The following is an 18,180-nucleotide window of genomic DNA, read 5'->3' on the forward strand; positions in this document are numbered from 1 at the left end:
GAAATGGATCCAGAAAGGATAGAGAGACAGATATTTTTAAGGTTTCTGTAAGACATTTGTCATTTACAGGTAAGAGGAGGGAAAGGCAGTGAGACGGTGAGAAATACTGCTTCATGTCAGAGAGTCCCAAATCAGTGCTGTAGATGATGACAACAGAGAGTCCAGAAGTGCAGATCAGATCCAGTGTATGACCACCAGAGTGGGGGGGGGAATCAACATGTAGTGTCAGGTCAAAACGGTCCAGTAAGGGTAGGAATTTCACTGGCTAACCCCGCCGGCCGTGGCGCTTGCACCTGCCTGGACTGCAGGACTGTTGGCACTGCCTGGCTCTCTAAACTCAAGGCCCAGGCTTCGCCCCCAGAAGCAGGCCTCAAGGCCAAGCAGCAGTGTGAGCCCCAAACTCAAGATGCAGGCTTTCAGCCAAACTTACAAAACTCAGCAGAGCTCAGGGGTCCATCCCTGCCTTGTGCCGAGGGTCCTTTTTGTGTTCATTTTACAGTCGCAGTCCCTTAGTGTGGAGACAGACTGCTGTTAATGTGGTCATTTGGTGTTTTACTGCTTTTGTTACGCTGCGCTTCTTCCAAAGTCTTTATGTTCTCTGTGCTTTGTGGGCGGAGTCTTCAAGAGGTGGAGCCATCTGTCCATCACCATTGCGGGGCCGCCCCCAGACCTGTAAAGCCTCTTGGGTAATGCAGTCCATCGCCGTTCATTGTTTTCTCCTTTAATTGATTTTATTTGTTTGCATTTGTTGATTTTTGTGACTTGTGATGCTGTGTTTACAGATTGTTTGTTTGTCGAGGATTCCCTTTTAGGACGCACCTTCACTGATCCCTGGTTGATTTTTTTTTTTAATATTTTGCTCTTTTTGTTAAAGAATATTCTGGTGGGACTTCTCTCTGTTCAAGCCAGAGTTTCCCAGCATTCCCTCTTCTCTGACATTTTGTGATATTTACGACTGACGTTTCTATTTTGAGCTTTCAAAATCCCACTACTGAGGCTGTATGACCCCCCGAGCGAGTCACTTTACCCAATCAGATCACTCAGAATTTGGAAGTCCCCTTGGATAAAAACCTGCTCTCCATTGTGAGGCCCAGACAGGCCTGAAGTCCCAAGACTCCTAGGGTGAGGCCTCCATGGGCTGAGACCTCTTGTTGGGGCAGCACCTGGTAAGCATTCTGGCTTTGACTTTACGTTTTATTTTGTTTGATTTGGATTGTCTTCTTGTTTCAGATGATTCTGTTTTGCCTTTGTGCTCCATGGAGCTTCACTAAGTTTGGAAAACTTTGAAGAAGAAGAAGAAGAAGAAATCTTTTATGTTATGAAGATTCAGTGCTTGACATGATGGTGATATCCCCCTCTAGTGGTCATTATTGGAAGTGTGTGCTTCATTTCCAGTCTTTCTATTTCGAGATTCCCTTTCATTGCCCCCTCAGCCAGGATGTCATCGTTTGTTCATCCCGTCATTTGGACTCAGCCGGCGTTGACTGGACGTTTGTGAGGTTTGTTGTGCGTATTCCCACCTGCTGTACGTTCACCAGGTGGGGGTAACTGCGGTTTGTGTCGGTGACGTGCTCTGTGACGTGTGTGGTTTGGGGTCTTGTGTTCAAGTTAACGGAGGTGTGACTGTGTGTGTGTTGTTTGTGGTACATGTCACATACTGTATGTGCTTATGCACAGGGACTTGTAAATGTTTTGGGGGTCTGGAGTCACTTTATGAGATCTGGAGGGGCTGTTTTGTTCTTTTTCTGCTCTTTTAGTGCGGCTGGCGGTGATTTGTTTCCTTTTTCCTGTCATTATTGCAAAGCACTAGGGAAAGAAATCAATGGCAGTGTTTATTATCTTTATTGTGGGGTGTCTTTGTTGCAACTAACAGGGGGCCGACGTAAGGCTGTCGTAGAGCAGGAATCTGTAAGAGTGACTTCACCACCACAGACAGACAGACAGACAGACAGACAGCATTGTCACCCTACAGGGTGTGGCAGATAAACAGGTGGAGATGAGGGACGTGTGTGAGTGTGAGTGTGAGTGTGTGATTCTGGACGCCATTCAAGAGGAAGCAGGAAGCCCATAAATATCCACTAAAGCGTGTAGACAGCTTAGAACATGAAAGTGAGAAGGAAAAAAACCCCAAAAGCGGCGCAGCTGCAGACCCCCTCGGATACTCACAGTGACGGACCCCCAGCTCAGCGACGGCTCCCGCTCACCACCTTGGCTTTCGGCTCGTCATGTGGCTGAGGTTTGTTGTCCTGAAGGGAAACAGAAAGGAACACAAAGTGAGGCGCCAGACAGCAGTGACGGGAGAAGTGAACGTGCGTAAAGCTTGTAGAGATTCAGCCATGACGACGGCCAGAGGGGCTTCTACTGTAGAATCCACTAAATGAAAGGCCGGATGAGAGATTTCCATTTCTTTATTTTCAGTACATTTACACATCTTTGTAAAACATGACTTGTAGGCCGAGGGTCAGAAATGGCAGATTTATCCGCTTGAAATGAAAGTGCGGAGCTCCGGCAGCGTCTTGAATGCACTGCGCCCCATCACCAAACATCCTTCTTACGCTGCGGCTTTCTCTTTACAATTCGCGTGCTGCGATCTTTGAGGTTTAAAAAACAACTTTTGAGCGACTCAATCTGACGTGCTGAACCGGAGCCGGCGACTGCCAGGAAGACCTCCTGCTGCATGTGGTGGTCTTCCTGCTAAGCAAATTCAAAAGCTGGCTGTTGTCGCTCAACCAATCTGAACATAAGAATGGCACACCGACTCCAAAAGGGGCTGCAGGAGAAACTCGCAGCCATGGGGGTCCCTCAGGTGTGACCTTCTTAACACAGCCAGAGACTTCCTCCTGCCAAACACTATTTTATAAGGTGCACTAGAAGCGCGCGTGCCAGCAAACAGCAGCCCAAGTGTCGATCCGAAAACACGCGGGACCCCCACCCTAGATGGATTAACACAGGCACACAGGAGTCCAGTCATCCTGGTTTAGAGACGGCGAGCCCAGTAAGCCCAAGCAGGGCCCCCACTTCACTCATCTCACACTCTGGTGACGATGGAGACTAAGAGTAAATGACATGATTCACTGACTCTGCCAAAGCTACTGTAGAGCCCTTCTGCATACTCACCTTAATTAAAACAAGTGCCATGTTACACCATTTTAACGGACAGCACATCACAAACCATTTTAGGAATAAAATGCATTGCAATTGTCATTCCAACATATGGCGCCTCACAAACAGGTTTAGTAATAAAATTAATTGCAATTGTCATTCCAACATATGGCGCATCACAAACAGGTTTAGTAATAAAATTAATTGCATTTTTCAGTCCAGCAGATAGCACTTGATAGACATTTTTACTAATGAAATTCATTGTATTTGCCATTTCACATCACAAACACTTCTAGAAATGAAATAAATTGCATTTTTCATTCCAACAGATGGTGCATGCAGAAATTTTTAGAAATGAAATACGCGGTATTTGTCATTCCTAATAGTAGTGAAATGCATTGCATTTGTCATTCCTACAGATGGTGCAGCACAAACATTTTTAGATATGAAGTGCATTGTAATTGTAGTTTCTGAGAGATGTTGAATCTCACACATTTTTAGTAATGAAATTAATTTTTCATTCCAGCCGATGGCACATCACAAATATTTTTACTAATGAGCATCGTAAACGTTGCATTTATCACTTTTGACAGATTTTGCATCACACAAATTTTTAGTAATGAAAAGTATTTCATGCGTCATTCCAACAGATGGCACAGCACAGATAATTTTACTAATGAAATGCAAATGTTTGTGGTGCGCCTTTAATGTGGGAAGTGACATCCTTCACATCTAACTCTGTGATGGGCAGTGTGGTGTGCTGGGCTGGTGACATCACATCAAGAGAGGACCACAGCATCAAGAACTAATGAAGAAGAGCAGATTTGGTTACGAGACACACTCTGGAGCCCATGCAGGTCGTAGAAAAGGAAAACAAAAACCGAGTGCCCTTCTGATCAAATGCTGAACGTCCTCCTCGCTCTGACACACTTACACTGAGGACTTCCAGTCCATGGATTAGTCAGCAGAAGTGTGTCAAGAAACACAACTGGGGGTCCTTCATACCAAGAGCAATATGCCTGTATAGTGCCTCACTGTGTGTGTGTGTGTGTGTTTCTTGTTTATTGATGTACTTATTAAACTATTTAGGTATTTATTTATTGAAAGAGCTTTTGTAAAATGCCAGATTTCTCCCAGATACAAATAATCTTCTATTATACAGTGCCTTTCATCTCTCTCTCTTTCTATGTTATTTAGCGCCTTTTATCTACCTTTCTATCTGAAACTGGGCAAACGAGCACAGCCATGTGGGGACGAGGACTGGAAAGGCATCCCAGAGTTATCTTTAAACTTTTGCAGAAGACACTGGGATGTGTGGTGCATGTAAGGGAGAAGCCAACTGAGGACCTGCCAAGTGTTTGTTTCTCACACTCTTCTGTCCTTCCTTCTTCACGTTTGCAGTTGTCCACCTGGGCCTTCCCCTTCATTTCTTACTTTTTTGGTTGTCCTGCTCAGTTTCAGTCCACTCTTTTTTCAATACCTTTGTATGGAATCTTCAGTTTCTGGTCACACCGAGTAACCTTCATGTCACATCACAACATCAGGCTGACATATTTCTTGAGAAATCCGTTTCATTTTGGCCATTTTTAAAGCATAACTTGAACTTTAGCAATGCCAGGACTGTGACCACAATAACGGGTGGTGCTAAAGGTTTCTCTAATAACCCGTTTTTAATTAAAGTGACAAACGCAGGACACTAAAGCAGCGCTTATTAAACTGAGGGCAACGTGAAGGGTGAACTTCGGTTGTGCCAAGTGGCTGTGAAAGGCTTGTGAACGGGTCACTGTCGGCAAGAGGAAACTGTGGACCCTCAGGTGACAATCAGTAGCAAATCTACAAGGGCAAAGGATCTCCTGGCAACATGTGAGACACAAAAAAGGGCAAAATCGGGTTGTGAAGAAAAAGAGTTAAGAACCACCGGACTAAAGGAGCGGCTGCTGAAAATGGGACTTTGCAGTCCTTTATGAATAAAAATCAAAATCAGTCCCTTCAAGCAGTAAATCAATGTAAAGGTATCTCGATTTACGTTTCTATTAAAAACCTGAACGTGTCTGAACCGGTCCGTACATTTCACTAGCATCAGAAACATTCACACGAACTCCGCTTCAATGCCGATCGACGCGCTGTGCCATCGCTGCCAGGCTAACGTGAACGCGCGCGCACCCCGCGGCTCGGACGTGGCTAAAAATCCCGGAAGTGGGGGCGCGCTTTGAAGACCACTCGTCTTCTGTCTTCTCCATTTCCCCTTTTTGAATTACTCAATAGCATCGGTCCCGTTTTACCGGTTTAGTGCGCGCCGCGTCATTCGGCCCCGAGGTAAAAATCTGAGGTGACAGACGAGTCGTAAAGAAAGTCCCAGGCTGAGATCGCGGGTCGACCAAAAGCCAAACCCTGGACGTCATTCCGCACCTATCTCGTTCGTGCGCTCGAGACAGTGGACCGGAAAACGCAACTGTACCGTACACTTAAAGCTCTAACCGCCAATCCATCATTTTCATGAGGAAATCCAAAGGGTGCCGGCTGCCGACGGGCTAAGCACGTCATCTTGCGGTCCGTTACGAATGTCTTTGCCCGATCGCTGTGGCCGCCAACGAACGACGGAGGGCACATCACCGAAAATCTGACCAGCCACGAACTAATAAGGTGGATGTTAAAAACGAGGATCGCCGGCATGTGGATACCGGCTGCGTCCCGGCCGGGGCTGGGTCTTGCTGGCTTCCGCCCATTGCACGCTACCCAGTAAGAATAAAATGAACGATGACGGCGCCTTACCTTTGTGCTCTTGTCCGAAAAACGCCAGAATTTGCGGTTGGCATCACACGCACTACACGCTTTAGTTCGCTGCCTGCTGCACTTGAACGGGAGAGACAGCGCCGTGACGTCAGCTGCCGAAGGTAAACAAAGCACCTGCATGCCACGTGACAAAATCGACGAATAGCGTCACATCCACGTCACATGACCGTGGTCTCCAAGGAGCTCGAAGCACAGCCGCCCGGCGCGATAGTAAAATGCGGAATTCGGGTGGCGATCAAACGCATAAAAAGAAACCTGCCATTCTATCCTGCGCACGAGGTGGGAAGATTAGCTTAAAACAGCAGCCACGAGCGGGCGGAGGGGTCAACTAACAATGTTGTGCGCACCGTTCTAAACGTAGAAGGGCACGCGTCTTTGACGTCACTTCCGGCACTCAAAAGGCTGTGTTTCGGACGGGAGCGCCGGCGTTTAAAACCAACCCGCCCAGGCCGGGACGCGTGGCGCTCGGGAGGCAAGTTAACACCGGGCTGCTGCGTCCCGTCAGGGTATATTATGGCAGTGATAGGCGGAGTGAAGCCTCATGCAGGATCGAAAGATTTGAATCAATTGTGTTGAAAATCGTGTCGAAGCATTTGACGCTTACCCCTCGAGTGACATCTCCTGGTCATCTGCATTAACGTTACAACAGTCTCGTAATCAAGTTCAATAAGGTCTCTTTAAACTTCGTTTTTCAATGCTATAGTTTTACGGCGGCTTCCAGTGTCTAATGTCTAAAAAAAATAATTATATATATATATATATATAGAGAGAGAGAGAGAGCCCTGGCTCTTTTAATAAATATCCCCCTTTTACATTGTATCATGATTATTGCTCCTTTTATTAGTATTATTATTAGCCTTCATCTTTTCTTGAGATGACATTTGATTGGCCATCGTCTGGGGAAATCCACAGCATTAATGTTGCAATTAAAATTAATTAATTAATAATTCATTAATTGAAAACAAGCCTTCTCTTTTGTTCTCAAATGCTTTCTTTGTTGTGGCTTATTTAAAACCGAGTAGATGGAAAATAAAGGGTTAACCCTGTATTTTGCCATAACATAGGTGAGCACATTTGAGAAAGAAGATCGTTAAATCGACAGATGTGATTCAATCAATTAATGAACTATTTCATTTATTAGCACTTTACAATATTTTGTGGAGCACAAAATTGACGAGTTTGCTACGAAGAGGAGACGCCGTCCCAGTCAAATGTGTCACCAGCGCTGACCGTGCTGTCCTGTGGCTCGACTGACTAAGACAGTTGCTTTTTGCCAACCCGAGTTCAAGTCTGATAAGAGAGTCCCCTAAATTAAAAAGGAATGAAGTATTTATAACCTAATTAGACAAAATAATTTTGAGAGATACTGTGGAATGAGCCCACAAGAGATCTGTTCTGGAATCATCTCCACTTAGAATCGCCATCAAAATGTGATATTTAATTTGCAGAAAGCAGCTCAGGTGGAGTCCTGGGTCCTCCCTGTGTGGAGTTTGCAGGTTCTCCCCGTGTCTGCGTGGGTTTCCTCCCACAGCCCAAAGACATGCAGGTGAGGTGCATTGGTGGTCCTAAATTGTCCCTGGTGTGTGTGCCCTGCGGTGGGTTGGCACCTTGTCCAAGGTTTGTTCCTGCCCTGTGCCCTGTGTTGGCTGGGATTGGCTCCAGCAGACCCCCATGACCCTGTGTTAGGATATAGCAGGTTGGATAATGTCTGTCTGACTGACTGTCTGTCTTCTGTCCATTGCCATTTGACGTCTATGAATCCCACCATTGAACAGGGTGATAACAAACCCACCGTGGCAGATCAGGTTCAATTTGTTCAGCTGCCCCAAACATTCAAAGGTGTCAACGTGGAGCACATGAGAGAGGCTGAGAGACGCAGCGCCAATCGGTCACCAGTACACCGATACACACGCGGGACACTCCAAGGCGACCATTATAAAGATGAAGTGATCCTCACTCAGTAGTTGAAATCTGCTCTCCTGTACTGCATATGTGGAGTGTAAAGTGACTTAACACTAGAATTACCAGAGCCTACGAGAACACTCACAAATCTGGCCCACCTTAAATCCGTTCGCACCTCTCCGTCAGCGTCTTTTGTCCTGTAAATGTGCCGATTAAGACAAGCAGCAAGCAGCCGGCTATTCCATCCCCCGCCGTCGCAGAACGTTCACAATCCTCTCCCAGCTCAGGCCTTCTTGGATTATCTGGGAGTGAAGTGCTGGAGTTTTAGAGTGGAAATAATAGATCGTTATTTGGAACACACGCACTTCACGTGTGCTCCGTTTCTACATAAACACATTGTTTAAAACAGAAACGTTTTTCATATTTTAGTAATAAATGTTGCAAAATGTAGGCATAAACTATGTAATTTATTTTCTCTTTTATTCTCTCAGTCATGATCACGATAAAGATCTGACGCTGTTAGTTTTTATTTGAAACTGGGAGTAACTGGAGACGTGACTGGTGTTTTGAGGCAATGGAACTGGACATTCTGTGATCTGGGGGGATAAAAGCTGACACACAAACGCTGGTGAATCTGCCTGCCTTCTTCGTATCTCACCGTCACTTATGATGTCACAAAAAAAAAAAAAACCCACAGACGTAGGTATATAAGATATTTAAAATAATTCATTTCATGGCCTGAATAGTACCAATCAGAAAACATCATCGCACTAATGCAATATTATTTGAAAACCAACAGCGGGTGTGAATTTACGCTGGCGCTGTTACTTAGAGTCAGATCACGGTTGGTGTTAGAGTGTGATCGTCATTGAGAGTAAAACTGAAAGAAGCTCACTTTTACAAGTACCATAAATTTATACCCAATGTCCGTGTTGCAAGAACCGTCTTTCCTACATTGACGACGTGTGTACCTGTTGCAATGCGCAGACTTCCCTCTCTGCTGTGGTTTCTGTGACATTGAAAGGCTGACTCGGTTCACTTTCCTCGCGTCTTGGAACAGAAGCTTGTCGATGTTGTATCCTCCTTTTCTAGTAAGTTCCTCTGCAATATGAGCCATGAACACTCGTCTTTCCTCGGTGGCCCCTGTGCATGCCTTGCACAGTACATGTGCGTTGATCCTGTCGCACTGAATAAGCTCGCGCCTTCTGGTGCAGCACAGAGACAAATATATGGGACACTGGCTCTAAATGTATGGCACTTGTAAAAGTGCGCTTTATGAGTCCTACTCTCTCGATGACAATGACGCCATAACACCCCCCGCCTCTCCTGATCTGACAGCGCCGGCGTAAATTCACACCCGATCTGACGCTGTTGGTTTTCAAATGATATTGCATTAGTGCGATGATGCTTTCTGATTGGTACTATTCAGGTCTTAAAATGAATAATTCCAAATATCACGTATACCTACGTCTGTGGGTTGTTTTTTTTTTTGACATCATAAGGTGCATACTAATTCAGCGTAAGCAGGAACACTCAATAAAACTGAATAAGAAAAAAATGAAGTGACGGTGAGATACGAAGAAGGCCGATTCACCAGCGTTTGTGTGTCAGCTTTTATCCCCCCAGATCACAGAATGTCCAGTTCCATTGCCTCAAAACACCAGTCACGTCTCCAGTTACTCCCAGTTTCAAATAAAAACTAACAGCGTCAGATCCCTAGAGCAGTAGTCTGTATCGCGATCGTGAAGTGAAGTGAAAACACAGTACAAGTGCAGTCTTATAAATGTACGCCATCTGTTACAGACGCAAACCAAATGTACGGTATAATATGAACAATGAGAGCAGCAGCTCACTACTGACAACAGTAAATACAGGAGGCAGTGGGGATCGAACCGGGGACTCTAAATTACAAGTCGGCAAATCTTACTGCTACGCCACGGAAGTTGTTGTATCGTCCTTGAACATTTTGTGAAAGTCTTTATTTGATCTTTGGACTTCAGGCTTCACACATTCTTTATAGTTTATGTCTACATTTTGTAACATTTATTAGTAAAATATGAAAACATTTCTGTTTTAACAATGAGTTTACACAGATTACTGTAGAAACGGAGCGCACGTGAAATGCGTGTGTTCCAAATAACGATCTATTATTTCCACTCTAAAACTCCAGCACTTCACTCCCAGATAATCAAGGCCTGAGCTGAGAGAACTCAGCGAACGTTCTGCAATGGTAGGGGATGGAATAGCCGGCTGCTAGCTGCTTGTCTTAATCGGCACATTTACAGGACAAAAGGCGCTGATGGAGAGGTGCGAACGGATTTAAGGTGGGCCGGATTTATGAGTTTTCTCGTAGGCTCTGGTAATTCTAGTGTTAAAGTACGGGCTGCACAACGAATTACAGCTGACATTCAAACAGAAACAGCAGCCACTGTGGGCACCTTTGTGGTGAAAAGAAAACCCGGCAGTTTTTTTTACGGAGGTAGCCATCAACGGTCCACTCGAGTGCTGTGGCAGTCGGGATAAGGAAGATCGTGAAGACATCTTCAGGGTCACAGCACAGCATGATAATAAAACACGTCCTCACATCAAAATGATCGTTCTCCGCTCTGTGTCATTCCTAACCAATCGTCCAGTTACAGATTCACAGTCCCAGTCACTGACATGTTTAACGTGTCGCCCCCCATTAGCAGTCAAAGTGAGAACACATTCCACCTGTCATTTCATATTTCATCTTTTAAACCCTGAAATCATCACCCATAACAACAATTGAAATCCTCAGTGAAATGATTTGTTTTGTTCGACACACGAAACGAGATGCCCATTTACTGTACGTGTGACATGTCTTTACTAGCAGTGTGTGCCCCCCCCGGCTGTCTATGGTGGCCTGACCCCCCTTCAGCAACTCACCTCGCTCACTATCGGCCCACAGTGGAATTCCTTGTTAAATGGAGAAAAAAAAAATTGGGGGCAACACCTCACACACGGGGGACAGGAGATGCAAACCCCATAGTTGCCTTACTACATGGCGGCATCACCAGCACTGCACCACCCGCATTAAGTGTTAGAGCAGGACCCCTAGTGTTGGTATGTATGCATTGTAACAAAGGCGCTATATGAGCACCGACCTGACCCAGATGGACATGGGAGGCACACATAGTAAAACAAATAAACTTTTATTTTCTTCACCTGTATGGCACGTCTTCCTCGTGTCCCGCAGGCACAACACAGTCCCACAAAGACCACAAGCACAAATAATCTCTTCTTCATCACCACTCCTCACCAGCAAGCGTTTTCTCCCTCCTCCCGACTCTGGCTGGCTCCTTTTATAGCCCACCCGGAGGGCTTCAGGTGATGATGAATCTAATTCAGGCTGCACTTCCGGGTATAGAAGAAGAACTGCCCATACAGGCAGCGCCCCCTGGTGGCCACCAACAGGGCAGTGAAGAACTCCATCTCCCATGAAGCCCTGTGGGTATCAGAGGCACCACTGCCATCTAGTGACCTGGGGGAGGTATTGTGTAGTCCATGTCTGTTCTCCCGGATTATAAACAGAAGGGGCGCCCGGCCGGTGCCAGCCACAGCACGTTAAATTAATTGTACTGACATGAGAGTATTGTGTATTATATTCTCCTAATGAATAAATGATGTACGTACAGTGTCGCACACGTGTGAGTAGGAGGGAGCTGTACGGACCACGTGAGGGTAATTCCATGTCAGGCCAGCAGGTGGCAGGGTGCACTAAACCTTCTGTTACCTCTACAGACCAATAATGGGAAAACCTGTCTGACTCCTCCCTAAAGGCGGTACTTCCTGTTACGACGTCAGAAGAAGGTCACTTCCTGTTCCTTGACATCACTTCTGGCCTTGGCATTTAAAACTGTCATCTTATTGCCACTATTCCTCAGTTCTTGTTCGGACTCCATCAAGGACACCACTGTCTTATTCTCAAAGCCCATTGCAGCCGGGGGTATCATACAGGGGGCTGCCCCAAACCTTTTTAAGTGGGTCAAGGCTGATCTTGCAGTTCTGACGAAAAACGAGGGTTGCATGAAAACAGTGCACAATTTAGCTGATCTTTTAATATATTGTGAAAATGAACTCAACTCACTGAAACAGGTTTGGGGCAGCCACCTGTAGGACAGCCCCGGCTGGATATCACAGAGATGTTCACAAGACTGAGTCCAAATCAGGACTGGTGAGGGTTTGCAAAGATGGCGGATTTAAGGGATCAGACCGGAAGTGATGTGTAGGAACCGGACGTGACGTTCGTCTGGGCGCCGGAACTGGAAGTGACATCATCAGCTCTGAATCAGACAGGTTTTCCCGCAGCTCATCTGTAGAGATACCAGGAGAAGGTTTAGTGCACCCTGCCACCCGCTGGCCTGGCGTGGAATTACCTTTGCTTGGTCCATACAACGTCCTCCTACTCGCACATGCGTGGCAATATAAAGAGGAGATTATGGAGAGAGATGGAGGTGTCGTGACCCGTAATACCAAAGCCTTATCAGTAGACTATTGTAAGATGAAGAATTTAGAGTTGTGTTTCCTGTCACTAAGTGTTAATTGATCCTCCACGAACAAAATTCATCTCGCCGGACAATTCTGTCAAGTTTTTGAAATCTCACGATGCCAAATGTGCTTCAAATGTAGCTCAATGAATAAGAATTTGAGGCGCACCGATGAATGAATCGCTGAGTGCGGTTTGAAAGGCGCCATTAAAGGAGGCTTTGTGAAGCCTCGGCTCTCTCGGGGGTCTCGTGCTGTGACGTTCTGAGTGTCTGGCTGACGTTCAGCTCTCTGCTGATATTCTGTAATTCGCATTGACATCACACGCTTCAGTTGATATCATTCAGTGACGGACTGAAATGACAATTCAGGTAGTGGCTGACAGTTCCTTATTGTTATTGTCACCTGCTGTGATTTCCTTTGTCTGATACAAAGTGTGGTGTCAAAGATATTTGATCAGATATCAACTTTATAAATATAAAAAGATTAGTTGCATTGTGCAAACCTTTTTATGCAACACATCATTTTCTTCAAAACTGCACGTCATATAGTGTACATCTATCTATATACATAACTAGGGGGTTCACCCGCTGCTCGCCAACCCCCTGGTCTGTGCTACGCGCCAGCCACTCTGTGTCTCTGCCACTCGCGTTGTGAAGAGGGGGGCTGAACGGAGACGCGATCGCTCCTCCCAAACCCCCTAAGGTTGTCAGTGTGTGTCTACCTGTGGCTGAAAGGTGTGGACATGTAGTCGGACCCCCAGCCTGGCGATGCCCACTGGAGGATGGAGGGATTCCAATCAGTAAATTGTAGTGAGGTGGCCCTCTCTCATTCCTGTTACTGATTACTTGTCTGGGCAGCTAGAAAATATCGGGTGTGGACGCTAGGGGTCGCTGTTGCCCCGTTGAACCCGTCAGACAGACGTCCCAGACACACGTGTAAAAACACCAAGAAGATTTTATTAATATTTTCTTTACCAATAGTGCTCAAAGCACTGGACTCTCCTCAATTCTCAGTAATAAACAATAATACCAACAACAATAATCCAACCCTCCACTCCCACCCAACTCCGGCTCGATCTGCTGGGGTTTCCCAGAGTCCTTTTAATGTCTCTGACCTGGAAGTATTTCTTCTCTGGGTCACCAACACATCTTCTTTTATCTATCATCCCAGAAGTACTGCGGGCTTCTGTCCTCGTGACCTCGACGTACTTCCGGGTTGACGTCCTCATAATATCCCCCTGAATCTTGGTGAGCTCCCCCTGGCGGCACCCATGGTACCCACCAGGGCTGAGGATACAGACTCCATGTCCCATGCTGCCGTGCGGGAATCCATTTCCATCGAGGGGAGCTGCCATCTAGCGTTCTGGGGAATGTAGTGTCTTGAAAAGGCTGTTTTCTTCCCTGTAGTGACGTCCTGACCGGCCTGAAATGCCAGCCGTTCACCACACGGGCTTTACATTTTATACACAATTCATGGGACACTGTATTTGATCAAGGGTGTGCACAAGCCAGTGTGTTTCTTCGTGCCCATCCCAAGCACGGATAAATGGGGAGGGTTACGTCAGGAAGGGCATCCGGTCTAAAATTTTGCCAAATCAATATGCAGACAACATTACAAATTTCCATACCGGATCAGTCGAGTCGTGGGTTAACAACGACCACCACCAGTACTGTTAGCCAACAGGGTGCTGGTGGAAATTGGGCTTCTATTGGCCAAAGAAGAAGAAGATTGATTAGAAACGAAGACATGAGAGGGTCAGCTCAAGTTGGACTGTTGGGAGACAAAGTCAGAGAGGCAGGATGGCGTTGGTTTGGACATATGCAGAGGAATCTATCTATCTATCTATCTATCTATCTATTATATAGCGCCTTTCACATCTATCTATCTATCTATCTGAGTTATATAGCGCCTTTCACATCTATCTATCTATGAGTTATATAGCGCCTTTCACATCTATCTATCTGAGTTATATAGCGCCTTTCACATCTATCTATCATGAGTTATATAGCGCCTTTCACATCTATCTATCTATCTATCTATCTATCTATCTATGAGTTATATAGCGCCTTTGACATCTATCTATCTATCTTATCTATCTATCTATCTATCTGAGTTATATAGCGCTTTTCACATCTATCTATCTATCTATGAGTTATATAGCGCCTTTCACATCTATCTATCTATCTAGTTATATAGAGCGCCTTTCACATCTATCTATCTATTTATCTATCTATGAGAGTTATATAGCGCCTTTCACATCTATCTATCTATCTGAGTTATATAGCGCCTTTCACATCTATCTATCTATCTATCTATCTATGAGTTATATAGCGCCTTTCACATCTATCTATCTTCTCTGAGTTATATAGCGCCTTTCACATCTATCTATCTATCTGAGTTATATAGCGCCTTTCACATCTATCTATCTATCTGAGTTATATAGCGCCTTTCACATCTATCTATCTATCTATCTATCTATGAGTTATATAGCGCCTTTCACATCTATCTCTCTATCTATCTATCTGAGTTATATAGCGCCTTTCATCATCTATCTATCTATCTATGAGTTATATAGCGCCTTTCACATCTATCTATCTATCTATCTATGAGTTATATAGCGCCTTTCACATCTATCTATCTATCTATCTGAGTTATATAGCGCCTTTCACATCTATCTATCTATCTGAGTTATATAGCGCCTTTCACATCTATCTATCTATCTGAGTTATATAGCGCCTTTCATCTATCTATCTATCTATCTATCTGAGTTATATAGCGCCTTTCACATCTATCTATCTATCTATCTATCTGAGTTATATAGCGCCTTTCACATCTATCTATCTGAGTTATATAGCGCCTTTCACATCTATCTATCTATCTATCTATCTGAGTTATATAGCGCCTTTCACATCTATCTATCTATCTATGAGTTATATAGCGCCTTTCACATCTATCTATCTGAGTTATATAGCGCCTTTCACATCTATCTATCTATCTATCTGAGTTATATAGCGCCTTTCACATCTATCTATCTATCTATCTATCTATCTGAGTTATATAGCCTTTCCTTTCACATCTATCTATCTGAGTTATATAGCGCCTTTCACATCTATCTATCTATCTGAGTTATATAGCGCCTTTCACATCTATCTATATCTAGTTATATAGCGCCTTTCACATCTATCTATCTATCTATGAGTTATATAGCGCCTTTCACATCTATCTATCTATCTATCTGAGTTATATAGCGCCTTTCACATCTATCTATCTATCTGAGTTATATAGCTTTCATCTATCTATCTATCTATCTATCTATCTGAGTTATATAGCGCCTTTCACATCTATCTATCTATCTATCTGAGTTATATAGCGCCTTTCACATCTATCTATCTATCTGAGTTATATAGCGCCTTTCACATCTATCTATCTATTTGAGTTATATAGCGCCTATATAGCGCCTATCACAGTCTATCTATCTATCTATCTATCTATCTATGAGTTATATAGCGCCTTTCACATCTATCTATCTATCTGAGTTATATAGCGCCTTTCACATCTATCTATCTATCTATCTATCTATCTATCTGAGTTATATAGCGCCTTTCACATCTATCTATCTATCTATCTATGAGTTATATAGCGCCTTTCACATCTATCTATCTGAGTTATATAGCGCCTTTCACATCATCTATTATATAGCGCCTCTATCTATCTATCTATTCTGAGTTATATAGCGCCTTTCACATCTATCTATCTATCTATCTATCTATGAGTTATATAGTGCCTTTCACATCTATCTATCTATCTATGTACTTTCTATCTATCTATCTATCTGAGTTATATAGCGCCTTTCACATCTATCTATCTATCTATCTATCTATCTATCTATCTATCTATCTATGAGTTATATAGCGCCTTTCACATCATATATCTATCTATCTGAGTTATATAGCGCCTTTCACATCTATCTATCTATCTATCTGAGTTATATAGCGCCTTTCACATCTATCTATCTATCTATCTGAGTTATATAGCGCCTTTCATCATCTATCTATCTAGTTATATAGCGCCTTTCATCATCTATCTATCTGAGAGTTATATAGCGCACATTTCTATCATTATATAGTGTTATATAGCTATCTATTTCACATCTATCTAGCGCCTTTCTATCTATCTTTCTATCTATCTATATCTATCTGAGTTATATAGCGCCTTTCACATCTATATCTATCTATCTATCTAGTTATGATTATATAGCCTTTCACATCTATCTATCTATCTTTCTATCTATCTATCTGAGTTATATAGCGCCTTTCACATCTATCTATCTATCTGAGTTATATAGCGCCTTTCACATCTATCTATCTATCTATCTATCTGAGTTATATAGCGCCTTTCACATCTATCTATCTTTCTATGAGTTATATAGCGCCTTTCACATCTATATATCTATCAGAGAGTCGACCAAAAGCACCTCAAAAGCTAGACATCATGCCAAGATCCAAAAGAAATTCAGGAACAAATGAGAACAGAAGTAGTGAGATCTATCAGTCTGGTAAAGGTTATAAAGCCATTTCTAAAGCTTTGGGTCTCCAGCGAACCACAGTGAGAGCCATTATCCACAAATGGCAAAAACATGGAACAGTGGTGAACCTTCCCAGGAGTGGCCGGTCGATCAAAATGACCCCAAGAGCACAGAGCGACTCATCCAAGAGGTCACAAAGACCCCAGGACAGCGTCTAAGAACTGCAGGCCTCACTTGCCTCAATTAAGGTCAGTGTTCACGACTCCACCATAAGAAAGAGACTGGGCAAAAACGGCCTGCATGGCAGATTTCCAAGGCATAAACCACTGTTAAGCAAAAGAACATTAGGGCTGCGTCTCAATTTTGCTAAGAAACATCTCAATGATTGCCAAGACTTTTGGGAAAATACCTTGTGGACTGATGAGACAAAGTTGAACTTTTTGGAAGGCAAATGTCCGTTACATCTGGCGTAAAGGAACACAGCATTTCAGAAAAGAACATCATACCAACAGTAAAATATGGTGGTGGTAGTGTGATGGTCTGGGGTTGTTTTGCTGCTTCAGGACCTGGAAGGCTTGCTGTGATAGATGGAACCATGAATTCTACTGTCTACCAAAAAATCCTGAAGGAGAATGTCCGGCCATCTGTTTATCAACTCAAGCTGAAGCGATCTTGGGTGCTGCAACAGGACAATGACCCAAAACACACCAGCAAATCCACCTCTGAATGGCTGAAGAAAAACAAAATGAAGACTTTGGAGTGGCCTAGTCAAAGTCCTGACCTGAATCCAATTGAGATGCTATGGCATGACATTAAAAAGGCGGTTCATGCTAGAAAACCCTCAAATAAAGCTGAATTACAACAATTCTGCAAAGATGAGTGGGCCAAAATTCCTCAGGCTGTAAAGACTCATTGCAAGTTATGCATGCAGCTTGATTGCAGTTATTGCTGCTAAGGGTGGCCCAACCAGTTATTAGGTTCGGGGGCAATTACTTTTTCACACAAGGCCATGTAGGTTTGGATTTTTTTTTCTCTCTAAATAATAAAAACCATCATTTAAAAACTGCATTTTCTGTTTACTTGTGTTATATTTGACTAATGGTTAAATGTGTTTGATGATCAGAAACATTTTGTGTGACAAACATGCAAAAGAATAAGAAATCAGGAAGGGGGCAAATAGTTTTTCACACCACTGTATATCTATCTGAGTTATATTAAGCCTTTCACATCTATCTAACTATCAATCTATCTATGAGTTATATTTCGCCTTTCACAGCTATCTATCTGAGTTATATAGCGCCTTTCACATCTATTTATCTATGAGTTATATAGAGCCTTTCACATCTATC

General features: G+C 43.8%; 2 protein-coding genes across 2 annotated transcripts in view; both read right to left on the bottom strand.

The window, feature by feature from the left end:
• Window positions 1-6,047, bottom strand: part of LOC120538639 (transmembrane protein 229B-like) — a 14,381-nt gene extending 8,334 nt beyond the window's left edge. The window contains exons 1-2 of the mRNA XM_039768023.1: window positions 5,875-6,047; window positions 2,167-2,246 (exon numbers count right to left, since the gene is read on the bottom strand). The gene's annotated coding sequence lies outside the window, so the exon portion shown is untranslated. The remainder of the gene's footprint in view (window positions 1-2,166; window positions 2,247-5,874) is intronic.
• The window catches only part of LOC120539710, a 52,484-nt gene continuing 36,487 nt past the window's right edge, over window positions 2,184-18,180 (bottom strand). The window contains exon 10 of the mRNA XM_039770092.1: window positions 2,184-2,246. Coding sequence (XP_039626026.1) covers window positions 2,184-2,246 — 63 coding nt within the window. The remainder of the gene's footprint in view (window positions 2,247-18,180) is intronic.

This window comes from Polypterus senegalus, chromosome 11 (assembly GCF_016835505.1).
Source record: "Polypterus senegalus isolate Bchr_013 chromosome 11, ASM1683550v1, whole genome shotgun sequence".
Classification (NCBI taxonomy): Eukaryota; Metazoa; Chordata; class Cladistia; order Polypteriformes; family Polypteridae; genus Polypterus; species Polypterus senegalus.